Source organism: Ictalurus punctatus, chromosome 9 (genome assembly GCF_001660625.3).
Source record: "Ictalurus punctatus breed USDA103 chromosome 9, Coco_2.0, whole genome shotgun sequence".
Lineage (NCBI taxonomy): Eukaryota > Metazoa > Chordata > Actinopteri > Siluriformes > Ictaluridae > Ictalurus > Ictalurus punctatus.
In genome coordinates this window covers 26,169,517-26,187,500 of record NC_030424.2, presented here as the reverse complement: position 1 = coordinate 26,187,500, position 17,984 = coordinate 26,169,517, and the positions used below count along the sequence as shown (strand labels likewise).

General features: G+C 39.5%; 2 protein-coding genes and 1 long non-coding RNA gene across 5 annotated transcripts in view; 2 read left to right on the top strand and 1 right to left on the bottom strand.

Moving 5' to 3' along the window:
- shtn1 (shootin 1) overlaps positions 1-5,495 on the top strand; it is a 49,728-nt gene extending 44,233 nt beyond the window's left edge. Inside the window, exon 17 of the mRNA XM_017476580.3 lies at positions 4,762-5,495. The gene's annotated coding sequence lies outside the window, so the exon portion shown is untranslated. The remainder of the gene's footprint in view (positions 1-4,761) is intronic.
- On the bottom strand, positions 4,935-15,029 carry eno4 (enolase 4). Of its 3 annotated transcripts, none has more exons than XM_017476579.3 (13): positions 14,549-15,026; positions 13,534-13,662; positions 12,885-13,069; positions 12,558-12,706; positions 11,371-11,540; positions 10,763-10,888; positions 10,126-10,197; positions 9,806-9,970; positions 9,149-9,274; positions 8,620-8,812; positions 6,441-6,502; positions 6,213-6,330; positions 5,342-5,471 (listed from the first exon to the last, which is right to left on the bottom strand). In XM_017476579.3, the coding sequence occupies exons 1-13, from the start codon at positions 14,723-14,725 to the stop codon at positions 5,398-5,400; spliced, it is 1,746 nt and encodes a 581-aa protein (XP_017332068.1). In that variant the 5' UTR covers positions 14,726-15,026; the 3' UTR covers positions 5,342-5,397. The 3 variants fall into 3 exon arrangements, with proteins under 3 accessions (XP_053538534.1, XP_017332068.1, XP_017332067.1); XM_017476578.3 differs by having other exon boundaries at positions 5,387-5,474; positions 14,549-15,027; XM_053682559.1 differs by having other exon boundaries at positions 4,935-6,330; positions 14,549-15,029.
- On the top strand, positions 9,273-11,516 carry LOC108270171 (uncharacterized). The gene is made up of 3 exons (XR_001813633.3): positions 9,273-9,874; positions 10,786-10,982; positions 11,377-11,516. It is a non-coding gene; the product is annotated as an uncharacterized LOC108270171 (long non-coding RNA).
- Positions 15,030-17,984: the final 2,955 nt, after the last annotated feature.

Here is a 17,984-nt window from a genome sequence, read left to right as displayed (position 1 = left end):
GGTGTTTTTGGCTGTGTGTAGTGTTCGCATGTGGTGTGCTACTACAGACAGCCATAAACACTACCTGCAAATACCAGAAACATAAAAACTACACACAACGACATTAATACTACCTGCAAATTCCAAACACACAAATACTACACACAGTCCAGTCATAAACATGTAAATACTACACACAGCACCATAATGTTACGATACCTGAGGTGAAAGCAAGCGCAGGCGATGCTGAAGCAGGAACGCGAGGAACAGACTGAAGGCGTAGTCATGAGCAGGGAATCGTAGTCAAAGCACGAGGCGGTAAATCCATAAACCAGGATTTTATAAACCAGTCGTAAAGCAGGGAATCATAGTCAAAACTCGAGGCAGTAAATCCATAAACCAGGAAGATCCAAAAACAATGACGATGGCTTGGTGAAACGACAGAGACGTGACAGCTGAGTGTTTACTTCGCAAAGTTCAAATGTTCCCAAGGTCTCTTATAAACTGTGTTGTGAGTGTGTGTGAGATTGAGTGCAGGTGTCCGTAATCAAAACTCCAGAGAATGCGAGTGTGTGCGTGTATGGGACGTGTAGTCCTCGTCGGCCATGTTTGTAGTTCGCAATGCAGTCTGGGAACTGTAGTCACGAGTTTGCTCTCTCCGAGAACCGGATTCCTTCGAGGCCTACCTTTCCTCCACAGTCCTGGCCTTGCTGGGCGAGTGGCATGGAAGTCCCTATACAGGCTTGGGTCCAGGATGTACTGGGACGGGATCCAGCACTGTTCCTCTGGGCCATATCTCTCCCAATCCACCAGGCAGTCTAATTTACCCCTCCGGCGCCTGGAGTTTAGGATGGTCCTGACTCAGTAGGCTGGTTGGCTGTCGACTTCTAAGGGCTCCGGTGGCGACTCCCCGGGCACCGCCGTGGCTAATGAACCCGGGATAACCGGTTTAAGAAGGGAGACATGGAATGACGAGGCGATGCATCTGTGCTTGGGTAATTCCAGCCTGTACGTGACCTCATTGATCTGTTCCTTAATTCTGAAGGGCCCGATATACCTGGGGTTAAGTTTCCTGCACAGGAGTGGTTGTTTCAGGTTTTTTGTAGAGAGCCACACACTGTCCCCAGGCTGGTAGTTGGGGTGCTCCCTCCGCTGACGGTCCACCTTTCGCTTGGAGGTGCGTGTGCCCTGCACTAGATGGTGGTGTGTGCGCTCCCAAACCTGTTCACTCCTGCGGAACTATTCATCAGTAGGATTGGCGTTCCAGGGGAATAAGGGTGGCTGGTAGCCCAAGACCAAGGGGTGAGCTGCGTGGCCGTGTGTCATAGGGAGTTCTGCGCATACTCGGCCCATGGGAGGAATTTGCTCCAATCCTCTGGGTTCATGGAACAGAATGTCCGTAGGAACCTAGCGATTTCTTGGTTGGCCCACTCTACCTGTCCGTTAGCGTGGGGGTGGTACCCTGAAGTGAGGTTGACGGTGACGGCCATCTTCTCCAAGAAGTTGGCCCAGACTCTTGACGTGAATTGCGGACCCCTATCATGCATGATCTCTTCCGGGATCCCAAAGTATCTGAATACATGCTGGAACAGTAATTCTTAAAAGGCAGACGGTAAGGCAGGTAGGGGGATGATGCTTAGTGTTCACATATGTTTTATATGGTTGTGTTGTATTTGTGTTTAATTTTTTCAGCTAGAGTTTATGCCTGTCTGTAGAGTTTCTGTTTGGCATATGCAAGCAGTGTTGATGTCTGTGTGATGTATTGTTGTGTTTAGCATTTATTAATGTGCATTATTGTATGTGTTTGGTATTTGCAGGTCGTGTTTATGGCACTGTGTATAGTATTTGTGTGTTTGGTATTTGCAGCTCGTGTTTATGGCACTGTGTATAGTATTTATGTGTTTGGTCGGTCATGTTATGGCCGTCTATAGTGTTTGTTTTTGGTATTTGCAGGTCGTGTTTATGGCACTGTGTATAGTATTTGTGTGTTTTGGTATTTGCAGGTCGTGTTTATGGCACTGTGTATAGTATTTGTGTGTTTTGGTATTTGCAGGTCGTGTTATGGCCGTCTATAGTGTTTGTTTTTGTTATTTGCAGCTCGTGTTTATGGCACTGTGTATAGTATTTGTGTGTTTTGGTATTTGCAGGTCGTGTTTATGGCACTGTGTATAGTATTTGTGTGTTTTGGTATTTGCAGGTCGTGTTTATGGCACTGTGTATAGTATTTGTGTGTTTGGTATTTGCAGGTCATGTTATGGCCGTCTATAGTGTTTGTTTTTGGTATTTGCAGCTCGTGTTTATGGCACTGTGTATAATATTTATGTGCTTGGTATTTGCAGCTCGTGTTTATGGCACTGTGTATAGTATTTGTGAGAACTTTTTGTCCTGCTTTTGTCAGTCCCTCAGCTTTTGTAGCTTTACCAATGCCAGCCAACACAAAGCAATCGTTTCTACTGAAACATCTCTAAATTGGAGGTACCCTGTGTGTGTGTGTGTGTATGTGTGTGTGTGTGTGTGTGTGTGTGTGTGTGTGTGTGTGTGTGTGTGTGTGTTCCGGAAGCACTTCATTTAGCCTATTTTGTTTTTGTTTATATTCCAAACAGAATGATTGCCTGGCGGGGAATCAGAGCACTCCTGACGTGCTGCCAGTGGATTTATGTCTTCTTTCTTCTCCTTCTCTTCCTCTCTTTCTCTTGCTGTTCTGCATCTCTTACCCTATTTAAGCTTTTTCATAGCTAAGTTTGGACAACCTACACCCTTAGCCTCTGATTTGTAGGCAGTCGCAATTCACCCTCTAAACAACTCAGCAAACGTCTTTCTTATTAACACCTTTGTTTATATGTAGCATGTTTCATTCATAAACCTCGAAGCAGAATCGATCCAAACGCCTACTGAAAAGATGTGCAGCCCTGCTTGGTGTCCGAAAGTGTTTTGTAATGTTGCAACACAACTGTGTGATTTTTTTTTTTTTTTTTTTTTTTTTTCTTCTCTACTTCATTCACGCATACACACAGAGACAGACACATACCATCAGCCACAAGTAGATCCTGCTGCAATGAACTGTAGCTGCCCTTTTTGAGCCGCCTAAATAATGTCTCCATTCAGAGACAGACAGACGTGTGTGTGGTGGGGCGAGGGGGACGGGGCTGGCAGAAAGGATTCGGAAGCGGAAGTGTGTAGTCAGTACACAATTCCATGTGTGATTGACACACTAAAGAGATTCACAGCTTTTTGCCTAAAGTGAAAGAAACGTACAGCATTAAAGTCTAAAGGGATTCAATTTCTGATTGGTCATTTTTAAGAAATCTTAGCTCTTAATGAAAATATTTCAGGTAGCAACTAATACTTTTTGTAATACACACCATTTTGACCTATATGTTTTCAAAGGTAAGAATAATAATAAAAAAGAGAAGCTACAAGTGGGCAAAATAAAAGGTGAAATATATTAAGAGGATAAGCAACAGATTTTTGCAACAATTTTATAAGTCCTGCATGCATGGTGGCTTTTTTATTTTTATTTTATTTTAAATCCTGAATTAAAATGTCATCTGTTTTGAGAGCACAGGGACATTCAGAGCTTTCCCACTGATTTATGTCTTATCTTTGACCATACTGTTAACTTTAAAGGTGTCAAATGACCAGCGTTTCTCATAAATATGGTCCTCTCTTATTGTTATTGCTCTGTATTAGTACATTTTAAGAAGCCTAGTTGAAAGAATGTTTGATCTATAGTCCAACTGGGTGTTTTGTGTTCTAGTGCTTACTTCAGTGCTTGGGTTTAATTGTAGCTCACTTTGTGCTTTACTCGAATCTAACTGCATATTAGTAATAAATAAAATGTAAAAAAATAGATACATGATGCAGCGGATTTCTGAGGCGAATATTAATATTTAATTAGAAAAATACATTTAAAATAACAATTTGGTTTTAACAAAGGTAACCTGTTCATTGGAGTCTGTCGCAGATTTTTTAATTTGTTTGTTGCTTTTTTTATTGGGATTGTGCGTACAGTTTTAAAACATGCTGCGTTGAGAGCAGAAAATAGTCTAGAGATGAACAGAAATCAGGAAAATGGTTTCTTAAATTACAGTAACATTCTCCAGTCATTTGTAGGCGAGTTGCATCTTAAATGTTCCTTTTAAAAATGCTGTAAATGGACTGTCCATTGGTGTGTATGAAAGGGTTAACTCGGTGAATCTCAGTCCCGAGCATGTTTTCAGTGTTTTATCAAAATAATAAAACATTATGTACCATGTCTGAATCATATGAATAATTACCACAGACAAATTACAATATGTTTTCCTGTACAGAGAAACCTGCTTACTCCAAACTCACTGATAATGGATGTCTAAGGGCAGTATATTATATATTACATAATAAATGAAATATTTACGTTACATTAAGCTCTGTAAAGGTTGCGCTCAGTTTCAGCCTGATGTCACACGGACACCACGAAACCTTCACAAACGCATAAATAACCAGAATTGTGTTCTATTGTATTGCTCAAAATGTCGAATAAGAGTGTATAAGGACAGCTTTTAAACGACTTTTTCATCATGCGCGTCTCATCCAAAGGCGTTTATTCATACATCTGTCCTTAAACTTGTCATCACAAGTGAAAACACTTTGCACATCTGGAATTCTTTTCTGTGGTAATTTTGACCTTAACTGAGATTTCACTGAGAAACATCTTGAACTAAATTAGTGCCATGAATGAAATGAAAACGTCATTGAGTTGATGCATAATAGCTCTGTCTCTTTCTCTCTCTTTTCTTCTTGTAGGACATTGGGGGAGATGAGATGACTGACGGACTGATGAAGCAGACTGGATAATAAAACGGACGCAAAGCTGCACTTTGCCCAACTACTCGAATAGTTGTAAAAAAAAGACGATAAGTACATTTTATTTAGTATGAAAGATAATTCATTGTTAATCAAAGCTTTTGTCATTGATACCATGTGTATCAGTATCACTAATCAGCTTATACTTGTGTTTAAATTAAGCAGGATATTTTTTTTATAACTGAGAACTTCTTAGATTACAAAGGAAGTTTAAAATGCACGTTTAACATCGTGGATACTTTGGGGTCAGTATATTATATAGCTGGTAATATTACTGTGAATAACTTGTGTGTAAATGTTAAATGAAGAAGCTTGAATGTCATGTACGTGATGCTGAAATGACAGAATTAGCGAATTAGGTTTTTGAGCCAATTTTGTAAAAAAAATATATATTTGGTTTTTTTTTTACAGGTTTACAATGTAAATTGTAACGCATTTTAATACAAACATCTTTTATTTCAAATTATATATCAAACCAGATAATTATAAATGCAATACATAAACCATCCAGGAAAAAGAAACTCCCTTTGCTATTTGTTACAGCGTGTTGATGAAGTTGGAACGTGGTGTATGTTATCAGGTTGCCTGTTCCGTCTGTGTTACTTCTTCCTCAGGCTTGCTTTCACACGGCAGCTTCACCTCCCGCATACCTGCTTAATAAAAACGCAAACGCATCCCTTCAGTTCTCCATTATTTAATTCACTCATGTGCAATGGGTATAAAAAAAAAAGTCTACACTCCCCCTGTTCAAATCTCAGGTTTTGCTGATAGAAAAAAAAATTTAATCAAGATAAATCATGTCAGAACCTTTTCCACCCTCAGTGTGAAATTACAACGTATAAAAATTAAGTGGAAAACAGGAAAAAATTCAAAAAAGTTCCAATAGCCAGGTTGTATACGTGTCCACACCATTTTATAATTGGGGATGTGGCAGTGTTCAGAATGAAATTGTCATACAGCTCTCATTAAGGAAATTATTCTGATTAACCCCAAATAAAGACCAGCTGTATCGGTGGGATTTTCTGCTGAAGACATGGTCCACAAAGAGCTGACAAAACCTGTACAGGCTCTGACTGTCGAAAGAAATCAATCAGGAGAGGGGTATAAAACAATATCCAAAACATTAGATGTACCATGGAACACCAGAAAGGTCATCATCAACAAGTGGAGAAAATGGAGCGCCACAGCGACATCACCAAGAACAGGACGTCCCTCCAAAATGTACAAAAGGACAGGACAAAAACTTACCCGGGAGGCTGCCGAGAGACCTATGGCAACGTTAAAGGAGCTGTAGGAGATCTGATAAATATTGATTACTCTCCGCATGTGACAACAATTTCTCATATTCGTCACGTCTGGGCTATAGGGTAGGGTGGCTAGATTTTTCTTACCCAGAATGCCTTGTTCTTCCAGCTCCTGCTCTATCCTGTGCAGACGGTTGTACTTGTTCATCCTCCACCCTCCAGTCGGCCCACCCAGCTTAATGAATGATACACCCATGCCTACAGCCTACACACACACACACAGTTGTAAAGTTACTTATAAGCAATGCAAATACGGATAAAACCCTGAATGTATTAAAAATTCTGTATGTAAATGCATAAGAGATAATATCTCACCACATCTATCATGGAGTCATCACCAATGTCCTCATTGCTCACTGCTAGAATGGTCTCCCCTTCTGCAATAACACACACACACAATATTATACACCGATCAGCCATAACATTAAATCCGCCTGCCTAAATATTGTATAGGTCCCCGTTTGTGCCATCAAAACAACTCTGACCCGTCAAGGCATGGACTCCACAAGACCTCTGAAGGTGTGCTGTGGTATCTGGCAGCAGCAGGTCATTTTAAGTCCTCCAAGTTGTGAGGTGAGGCCTGCATGGATCGGACTTGTTTGTCTAGAACAATCCTACAGACGCTCGATCGGATTGAGATCTGGGAAATTTGGAGGCCGAGTCAACACCTTGAACTCTTTGTCATGTTCCTCAAACCGTTCCTGAAAAGTGTTTGCAGTGTGGCAGGACGCATTATCCTGCTGAAAGAGGCCACTGCTATTAGGGAACATAGTACATCAAAGGGTGTACTTGGTCTGCAACACTGTTTAGGTATGTAACATCAAAGTAACATCCACAAGAATACCAGGACCCAAGGTTTCCCAGAAGAACATTGCCCGGAGCATCACAGTGCCTTGCCTTCTTCCCACGGTGCATCCTGGTGCCATCTCTTCACCAGGTAAGTGACACGCACGCGGCCGTCCACATGATGTGAAAGAAACGATGATTCATCAGATCAGGCCACCTTCTTCCATTGCGCCATGGTCCAGTTCGGATGCTTACGTGCCCATTGTAGGCGCTTTCAGCAGTAGACGGGTCAGCATGGATACTCTGGCCGGTCTGCAGCTACGTATCCCTATACGCAGCAAGCTGCAATGCACTGTGGGAGCCTTTGGCGCCCATGACCCTGTCGCCGTTTCACCGGTTATCCTTCGTTGGACCACTTTTAGTAGGTACTAACCACTGTACACCCTACAGGACCGGCCGTTTTGGACATGCTCTGACCCAGCCGTGTGACTGTTCACCTGCTGCCTAACACATCCCACCCCTTGACAGGTGCTAATATAATGAGATAATCAATATTATTCACTTCACCTGTCAGTGCTTTTATGGTCGATCGGTATAAGTAACCATTAATAAGTAACCAAAATTAGCCCAGCCCACTTTACTTTCTACTGAAGTACAATTGTTCATTTTTGTTTAGCCTTTTATTGCAAAATTCTGTTTTGCTAATATTCCAGAGACAAATCAGATGATTATCATCAACTGTTCAGTCAACGTTTACTGCTAGTTCATAACTCAGTCAGACTGTCAAGGTAAGTTTTCGGATATTCAGTCGGATTGAATTGAACCCTGGTCTGTTTCTCCCTCGTTGAGGTACCGAGTTTATTTTGTACAATAAGTATATTGTAGCTGTAGCCAAATACACGTGCATTTCCTTTGTGTGACACATTAATATGAAGGTCTCTGTTTGCATAATGCACTCAACAGCTCTCTCTCTCTCTGATGTCCTTCATAAGCTTTTCAATGAGCTAATGTCTATTAAAGTGTCTTCTCTTTCTTTCAGTGTCTCTTCCTCTCACTGTCTCTCTCAGTACAGTGGCCATGAGAGTTCTTTATGCTGTGGATATGCAAGTCATGTGTTTAGCTCAATATGTGTGGGCTGTTTAACAGCTCTTGTTGAATATGTATATGTGTGTACATCCGTGTGTGTGTGTGTGTGTGTGTGTAGCTTTCAGTCTCTCTTTTCATTTAAACAAGCAGTCAAATCTGTTTTCCCCCCTATGATGCATTTCATCTGACATGTACAGTATGCAGTCATTGCTTGTATCTGCTTGTGATGTTCTCTAATGAATTTAGTTCGTTTTATTTTTCAAAATGTAAAGAAAATATTAGTATCCTCTGTGACCCTGACCAAGAAGTCACTATATAAATGCATCGTGCACCGTCACACATTTGTGCTGATAAACATAGTCTTTCTTTTTCCTCACGTGCGCCCACGTAAAAAAAAAAAAAGTAACAACTTCTCGCTCAGGCAACTTTTTCGCTGCATCGTAATGCACACAGTTTGTAGCTTTTCTACATGATCAGAGAAAAGTGTTTTTTTGTTGTTGTTGTTTTTAAATAAATAAATAATCCTGCAGATGCATGGAGAATGTAAAGTGCTATGAATTAAATAAATCAATATGTGTTTAATTCATCAGACTTGAGAGCATACCGAGGATCTGACGTCTACCTGTTCGCTCTGTGACGGCATGGAGGAGGTCAGTGAGGGTCATGTCACTTCTGTGCCTAAGAGTGATCCACGTGACCCCTGGGGGGAGGGGCTTTGCCTCCTTCCAGCGAGGGCAGGGCCTGTATGCTGCATCTGCAATTAGGCAGCAAGACTGTCCAATAAGAGAGTTCAGCTGCTGCCACTGTTCCACATCCTGCACGGAGAGACAAGAGAAGGGTTGCCAGATTTTGTTAATCGGAAAGAGAACAATCATCAGTCTGACTGAAAACCACAGGCTTCCAGAGTTTATTTTTTTACGTAGAGAAAAGCTCTCTCTAAGACCAAGAGGCAAGGTTACCGTCTTTTCTTTTCTGTACAGCGCAAGACGAGCTGGCAGACTCTAATCGTGGGTTGCCAAATTGGACTGCGCTGTATTACATCCATTCGTTCTAGTAGCGTACTGTGATAACCTGGCTACAAAGAATTTGCGAAACCAGATACAAACCACCCTGTGTGTATGGAGTATTCTGAGAGTGAACGTGAATCTTACCTCTTTCCTGAACGGGTCGATAAGGGCCGCAATGGCTGGATATTTATTAATCAATCCCACAAACATGTCCACCAGCTCATCCGGAGACTTCATAGTCCCCGCCATCACCTCGTACTTTCCTCTGGACTATGGTAAACAAAACAAAAAAGGACAACTAATTTCAACAAACGGACTCAATTAAACTGGTTAGAGCTGGAAAACATGAAAGATCTTTTAGTATAAATTCACTTACACACTATGCTTTGCATTTTTATCGAGTTAATCAGGGGCCCAATCCTATGATCATAGAGAGTTCAGATTAACACCTTCTGACCAATCAGGTTTGAGAATGTTTTGAACACTACTGTGTTAAAATAAAGCTATGCATCGTCACCAGATGTTTAAGCTCAAAATATCACTCGCTGCATTTATAATATATACTAGTGTCGTTGGTGCCAATCATTTTCATCAAGGTCTTGAGGAGAAACTTACGTTGAGCTTTCACAGCAGAGCTTCGTCACAAATGCATTACTCTGTAATAATGACGGAAAACCTGCAGACGTTTACGCAGTTGTTGAGAGTCTTGGGAACTGGTCTGCATTTTAGTTTTATTTCTCATTAACTCATTATGTCTCTCTTTTTCTCTTGAGGTTGACCTTTGACCCTGCTTCCACTTACATAGTCGACGAGTCTATGAGCAGCGCAGTTTATCACCAGCCGGAGCTCTGTGCCCATCGGCAGGCCCAGGTTTGAGCACGCCTCCGTCAACAGATCGAGCGCTTGTTCTGCACGTTCGAGCCCAAGCTGAATAGCGCCACCTTCTGAAACACCCTCTAATGCAGGCTGAGAGAGTGAGAGAGAGGCAGAGAGAGAGACTAATTATGATATTACACCGCAATCCATTGGTACTCAGTTCATTTACACATTGGATTTTCACTAGGCATTTTATAGGTACTTTACATGGGAGGATGATCCAGGTTTAAAAACTGAAAACTCACCCCTGATTTCCCCGCTGTAGTAACGGCTATTCTCCTTATCTCTCTCTGGACGTCACGGCACATGTCAATGATCTGAACACATTTAAATACATAGAACAGTAAGCTATACAGCGTTTAAAGATCCATTGAGTTATTCAATCCCTTGAGTATATGTGAGTGGGGGCAGGGTTAAAAGTCCAACTCAAACATGGTTAATATAAAATGAAGGAAAATGCTTTCCAGCAGCCATGAATCTTCACTGTTATTATTATTATTATTATTATTATTATTATTATTATTATTATTAATATTATTATTATTATTATTATTAATATTATTATTATTATTAACATGAATGTAGAGGTATCTGATTGGCTGTGATGGGTCACTTTATTTCTCTGGATTGCAGTGCTTTCAGCTTTCAGTGTAACACACTACAGAGTCGAAATCAATGAGACACAAGGGCACGAGAAGGAAAATAACAAAAATTTAAATCAAAATTATATATATATATAAGCTAAATAAAGTACCACTTAAAAAAGTAATACAAACTTAATAGCAAATAAAAATGAACTAATAAAGATTATAATAACGGAAGTGCATACCGTATTAATCCGTGTGTGTGTGTGTGTGTGTGTGTGTGTGTGTGTGTGTGTACCTCTCTGGTTCTGTGTGGTACAGTGGGCAGCAGGATGACCTCCTCTAGCAGGTTGAGCTTTCCAGCTGATGCTTTTCCACAACTTAAGACTGATACCAGCGGCATGGGCATGAACACTCTTAGAGCCTGAGAAAGATCAGTGGAAAAGAGAAGAAGAAAATACAATCACAGCAGAGGTGTGGAAATACACAGAATGAGAGAGAGAGGGAACGGGAAGGAGGTAGGAATATGTAAAGTAAGAAAGGGGGGAAATGATGAGCAGTACACTATTAGCTTTTTTATATGTTAACTAATACCACATCTAGTCCAGCACATAGAGCTTTTCATATATTTTCCAATCACCATCCCCTTCTGTCTTCTCTTCTTTGGTTTGATATAAATGACTAGTTTAATGCTGCCTTGTGATGTTGCCTTTCAAAACTTTCCCCCTCTAATTCCTTGACACATTGGTGTTATTCTAATTGGTGCAATTTCTCTCACCTTGGTGATGATGCTCTCGAATTGGTGTTGATGTCACGCGTTGCATGTTATTCGTTTGATATACTTTTTTTTCCAACATGCTCATAAAGGGTGCTAGTAATTCTAATGTGTGTGTGTGTGTCTCTAACCTGTAGGTCTCTGAGAGTGAGGATGTGTTTATAGAGGGGTATGGCTGCGAGGCTTGCTGCAGATTTGGCTGCTGCCATTGACAGAGCACCAACTACCATCGCCCCTGGCAACATAGGCTCCGGTTTCTCAGGAGGAGGCAGCGGCTTCTCTGTGGCACTGCCTTTCTTACCTGGAAATACAACAGCCCGATAAAAGTCACAACATCAACACCACTACTAGAGTATCAACACCAATATAACAGCATCAATACCAATACAACAGCATCAAAACCAATACAACAGCATCAGCACCAATGCTTGAGCATCAAAACCAAGACAACAGCATCAGCACCAATGCCAGAGCATCAAAACCAATACAACAGCATCAGCACCAATGCTTGAGCATCAAAACCAATACAACAGCATCAGCACCAATGCCAGAGCATCAAAACCAATACAACAGCATCAGCACCAATGCTTGAGCATCAAAACCAAGACAACAGCATCAGCACCAATGCTTGAGCATCAAAACCAAGACAACAGCATCAGCACCAATGCCAGAGCATCAAAACCAATACAACAGCATCGACACCAATGCCAGAACATCAAGACCAATACAACAGCGTCAGCACCAATGCCAGAGCATCAAAACCAATACAACAGCATCAGCACCAATGCTTGAGCATCAAAACCAATACAACAGCATCAGCACCAATGCTTGAGCATCAAAACCAAGACAACAGCATCAGCACCAATGCCAGAGCATCAAAACCAATACAACAGCATCGACACCAATGCCAGAACATCAAGACCAATACAACAGCGTCAGCACCAATGCCAGAGCATCAAGACCAGTACAACAGCGTCAGCACCAATGCCAGAGCATCAAGACCAATACAACAGCATCAGCACCAATGCTTGAGCATCAAGACCAATACAACAGCATCAGCACCAATGCCAGAGCATCAAGACCAATACAACAGCATCAGCACCAATGCCAGAGCATCAAGACCAATACAACAGCATCAGCACCAATGCCAGAGCATCAATAACAATACAACAGCATCAGCACCAATGCCAGAGCATCAAGACCAATACAACAGCATCAGCACCAATGCCAGAGCATCAAGACCAATACAACAGCATCAACTACAGTGCTAGAGCATCAACACCGATACTAGAACTTTTTATTTTTATCTTCACTCTACCTTTATCTCCTTTCTTCATGTCTTTGCTTGAAGCAGGTGCACAAGCGGTTGCAGTGTCAGATGTTGTTTCAGACTTCTCTTCTTCCTCGTCTTTCTTTTCTTTGTTATGACCCTCTTGGTCCTCAAGGTAACGGGCCATGTAGTAATCACTGCAACACACACACACACACACACACACACACACACAAAGATCATCCGAATGAAATTTAAGATGAGCATTACTATAACTAAATTCTTTTCACGCAGTGTGTGTGTGTGTGTGTGTGTGTGTGTGTGTGTGTGTGTGTGTGTGTGTGTGTGTGTGTGTGTGTGTGTGTGTGTGCCAACCTGAGCAATTTGTCCAGGTGTGTTTGGTGGGTGGGGTTAAAGCCATGCAACATGGAGCTCAGCTGATCTCTGATCCACTCCAGTGCCACCGATACGGACGCTTGAGGATGGTTACCGTTGGGAGTCACATTCCATATCTCCATGACATCACTTTCCATACTAGTAACCACTGCATTACTGACTAACTAAATAACACACAAACACACACACAAGTGATCACCATTTACAAGGCATAGCTTAGGGATATAAAAATATATCTCCGTTTAAGATATCACTACTACGAGTGCTCTGTTTTTGTCGCACTGCTTACATGTTGTAGTATTTTTCTTTCTTTTTACAGTTTAATCATTTGAGCTACCACGCACTTGTATACATCATGAGCCTCTCAAGTGACATACAGCAGGTTATCTCAGCTCTAGTCCTGGACAACCACTGACTTTCAAGTTTGTACTGTTTTACTAAGCCCATCATGAGCTACACCAGGTGTGTTTGGAGTACAGAAGGCTTGAAACTGTATGTGTCAATAGGTTTGGCACTAGAGAACTCCTGTGTTAAAGCAGGTAAACATTTGCTTTATTGTATTCCCATTCAAAGCATGGAAAAACACCTACACAGAAAAAATCTGTCATCTCTCTGAGTATCAGCCTACCTTCTCTTCATTCCTGACGACGCAGTAAACATCCACCTGCAATGCTGCTTCCCCCCTGCCATCATACACCTCTCTGCCCACTACTGCACTAATCACAGGTGTGTGTGAGAGGCTGGAGAAGTAGTTTGCCTGACAAAAAAAAAAAACACAGATCAGTACAAATTAATGATTATTCATCAAACCCTCATTTAGCCTAGAACTCGTGAGTATATAAACAGACGGAAGAAAGTTTGTGTTTTAGAATACATGGTTAATACAGTACATTCGCCTCACACCTCCGGGGTAGGGGGTTCGAATCCCGCCTCCGCCCTCTGTGCACGGAGTTTGCATGTTCTCCCCATGTTACAGGGGTTTCCTCCAGGTACTCCGGTTTCCTCCCCCAGTCCAAAGACATGCACGGTAGTGTCTTTGACATGCATCTAAAGTGTCCGTAGTGTGTGAGTGTGTATGTGATTGTGCCCTGCGATGGATTGGCACCCTGTCCAGGGTTGTACCCCGCCTTGTGCCCGATGCTCCCTGGGATAGGCTCCAGGTTCCCCGTGACCCTGAAAAGGATAAAGCGGTATGGAAAATGGATGGATGGATGTACTGGAAGAGATTTGTATGGTGGAGGTATGGTCTAAAATTCTTCCTCGCAGCAGTGCAAGTCTGATCAGCTTTTCCTACAGGAAAAGTTCGGGTTGGGAGTTGGGGTCCCCCCAATCATTTCATTTAAGACAGTTCACAACCGTTTTCTTGCAACTGTAACTAGATAAAAACCAATCCATTAAAAATAATTTGATGACGCACTGAGTATTTTCTGGATCTGTACTAGGGGGGAAAAAAGTTTAATGGACACCATAAGGCCATTTCTCATTAATGTTTACGTGTCTCTAGGCAATTTCATTATTTGGCATTATTTTTAATTAGATTTCATTATAATCAAAATGTCGCAGATAAATGCAAATGCAAATCGTTAACCTGACTAAATTAACTGAATTAACTAGACGTCATTAAGACAAACAGACTTCCATACCAGATATCCATAAACATCATCCGGCTTTGCACAAAACATCTCATTTAAAACCGTTTCAAGCTTCCGCGGCACGCCGTTTGCTCTGTAAAACTCCGCTGCTCTGTTCTTTAACTCATAAAACTCTTTATCCTCCTTTGATATTCTGCTGTTGCAGCTCACAAAGCCTTTAAAAGACATTTTGCTGCTGTGTCTAATAAGTTCAGTTCACACCTCTCTGCGTAAGAAGGTTTGTTTATGTACTGTGGTTGCTTGGCAAAGTTTGCTGAAACATCGCGAGATTTTGGCTTCAGGCGTGTAATTCTACTGTAAAATCGCGAGACTTTAATGGGTCTGCCAGAACGCTGCATACTAGTGTACTAAATAGTCAAAATACTGTAGTATGGTGACGTCAGATACACTTTGGCGTAAAGCGATTTTTTTTTTTTTATGTTTGTATCAATTATCCTTTTTTTAATGACTAACACATAGGCTAGTTATATATAATGTGTCTACATTGGTGAGTTCTGTAGTCCATACGAGGTCATTTTATAAGGGCAACGAGCAACTAAGTGTTATTGACTGGTTTAATTAGGTTGTTTGTTTATTTATTTATTTGCGCATATTGCTGCCATAGCAACGCGTTCAGTGTAAATCGCTCTCTGATTGGTTTCCGTCACTTCATCTTAATGAATGTGTTCAATTATTTCAATGCAAAAACACGTCGCGTGGCTGATTTACTAAAATATAGGTCACATTTTCAGTTGAAATAAAACCTTGAGGTTTTTCTTTAAAAAAAAAAAAAATCTAATTGAATATATTGCAGTTTTTAATTTAAATTATTTATAGCTAACGTTTGTTTATTTGTAGCGCCTTGTTTTAGCCTATATAAGTACAATCTGTTTACGAAATGGTCAGAGTTGTAATTCAATTTAAGAAATTGTGTGTGTGTGTGTATGTATATATATATGTATATATAATATGTATATATATATGTGTGTGTATATATATATATATATATATTATATATTATATATATATGTGTATATATATATCTCGTCAAATCGTTTTGTATAAATCGTTTTGTAAGCCTAATCATTTCTATTCCGTTTACAAACTGTATGGAGCTTAACAGGTTGGCTGTTAGACTCTGCTCGCAGCAGCTGCTGAGCTATAACAGTGATGCAAAAATAATTATGAATAAAACCGCCGAGTTATCAAAAATAAATGACAATAAATATGATCATATTCGTGATATGCAAATTACATAGAGTGATTAATTAACTCTAATGACTTAAACTACATTATGTACTGAACAACAATTAATAATAATAATAATAGCCTAATAATAATAATAATAATAATGTTCTACAAAGATAGCCTTGCATTCAAAATAAAAATATATATAATACAACAAAAATAGTAAATAATAATAATACAATTAATTTAATAAGCAATAAATAAATAGTAGTATAATAGTAGAGCCCACACGTCTACAACCATTACAGCTACAATTTGTTTTTGCATTAATCTTGTAAGGAATATATATATATAATATATATATAATATATATATATATATATATATATATATATATATATATATATATATATATATATATACTTCTCAATGGTAAATCCGTTAACTCGTGTATACACTGGCTTTATTATTGCAGGTCACGTGCTTCTATCACGTATGTCTGTCTGGCCTCATTGTGTCTCTCTTCCTTAACACGACTTTGGTGAAGAAAGTCGCTCCACGGCTGCATACAGGCTCCGATCAGATGTACTGCTGTGTGTGTGTGTGTGTGTGTGTGTGTGTGTGTGTGTGTGTGTGTCTGTCTTTTATTTATCTGATTAATTAAACTATTTGGTTGGTTGATTGTATGACTATTAATAAAACATAGGCAATTTGGGAAAAATTGTGAAAATTCTAAACGGCGTAAAAGTTCTGTTTCATAAATAGTTTTAGAATTTAAGGTGGGTTTTTTTTCGTTGTTTTTTTGTTATTGAATATATTCACTTCAAGGAGGAAAAAAAACCTCATCATTTCAGACCAGACGCAAAACGCAGCTTTAGCGACCTTGAGTCTGTTCTGTTCATCCTGAACCCGCTTTAAATACAATCCCAAACTGAAGGACAAATATCCATATTAACCAAAGGCACACGGGAATGAATGACTGCACTGTTTAAAATAAATAAATAAATAAAACGTTTTCATCTCCCCATAGGTAATACAGACTTATTTCTATTAACCTATCATTTAGGTTATTTAACCTACTTATTTTTGAATGCCATATAATCCTAGTCTCATACAGCCATGTTTCGTTATTTAATTATTTATTTATTTATTTATTTATTTATTTATTTATTTATTTATTTATAATCACAGTACTAGTAAAAATGACTGTTATTAAAAGTCACCGCAAACAGACGACAATAAGGAGACATGCGATCCGGATATTTATTTTTATTATAGTTTTAATACCTGAAAGCTGATGAAGACACGGAGAGGCCCAATGCGCGCGAGCTGCCTTTCAGTAATGATAGAACACACATCTCTGAACAACCGTTTCATATTATTATTTATACTCTGCAATATTTAGCTAACAAATTTGTCCTTAAAAAAAACTTATAAGAATAATAGTGATACTACTACTAATAATAATAATTATCATTATTATTATTATTATTATTATTATTATTATCATAATAATAATAATAATAATAATAATAATAATAATAATAAAACTCTCCGGGTTTGCTTTCCATTAACCTGTGTTTTTGTTTTGTTTTGTTTTGTTTTGTTTTGTTTTGTTTTTACTGCGCAGTAAAAGTGTTATTATTTTTATGGAGAAAATGCTTGTGGCTTTGTGAAATGCATTTCAGGTTCAGTTTTTCTTTCCGAAATGCATTCACTGGATTGTAATTTCAGAATATTCTGCTACATTCCACACCAAAATGTATTTAATAAATAGACTTTGCTTTTATGTTCTCTATATGAGCAGAGTTAACTTGTTGACGGTTAAACAAACAAACAAACAAACAAACAAACAAGAAAATGCTCGCTAGTCGACCGGGTTTGTTTTTTCACCATTTGAGCGTTAATTTATTTACTTATGTATTTATTTATTTAGGCCCCTATTTATTTATTTATTTTCCTGTGTGTTATTTCCTCGTTGTTTGAAATATTAAAGTGGCGGTTTATTTGACTACAACTGTGTCACTGTAACTTTATAAATAAAATAGGCCTGACAATTGATTGATTCCTGCGTGGTACTTACTAATACAGTATGGGTTGTGAGCGCAGTAATCCAAAACAAGCATTTAATATTACATACAAATATCTAGAGATGTAGCTCATTTTTTTCCCAACATTTATTTACTATTTTGATGTCGATTGGGATAAAGGTGACCACTGGATTATTGCGATTTGAGGTCAAATGATTAGTCGATTTACT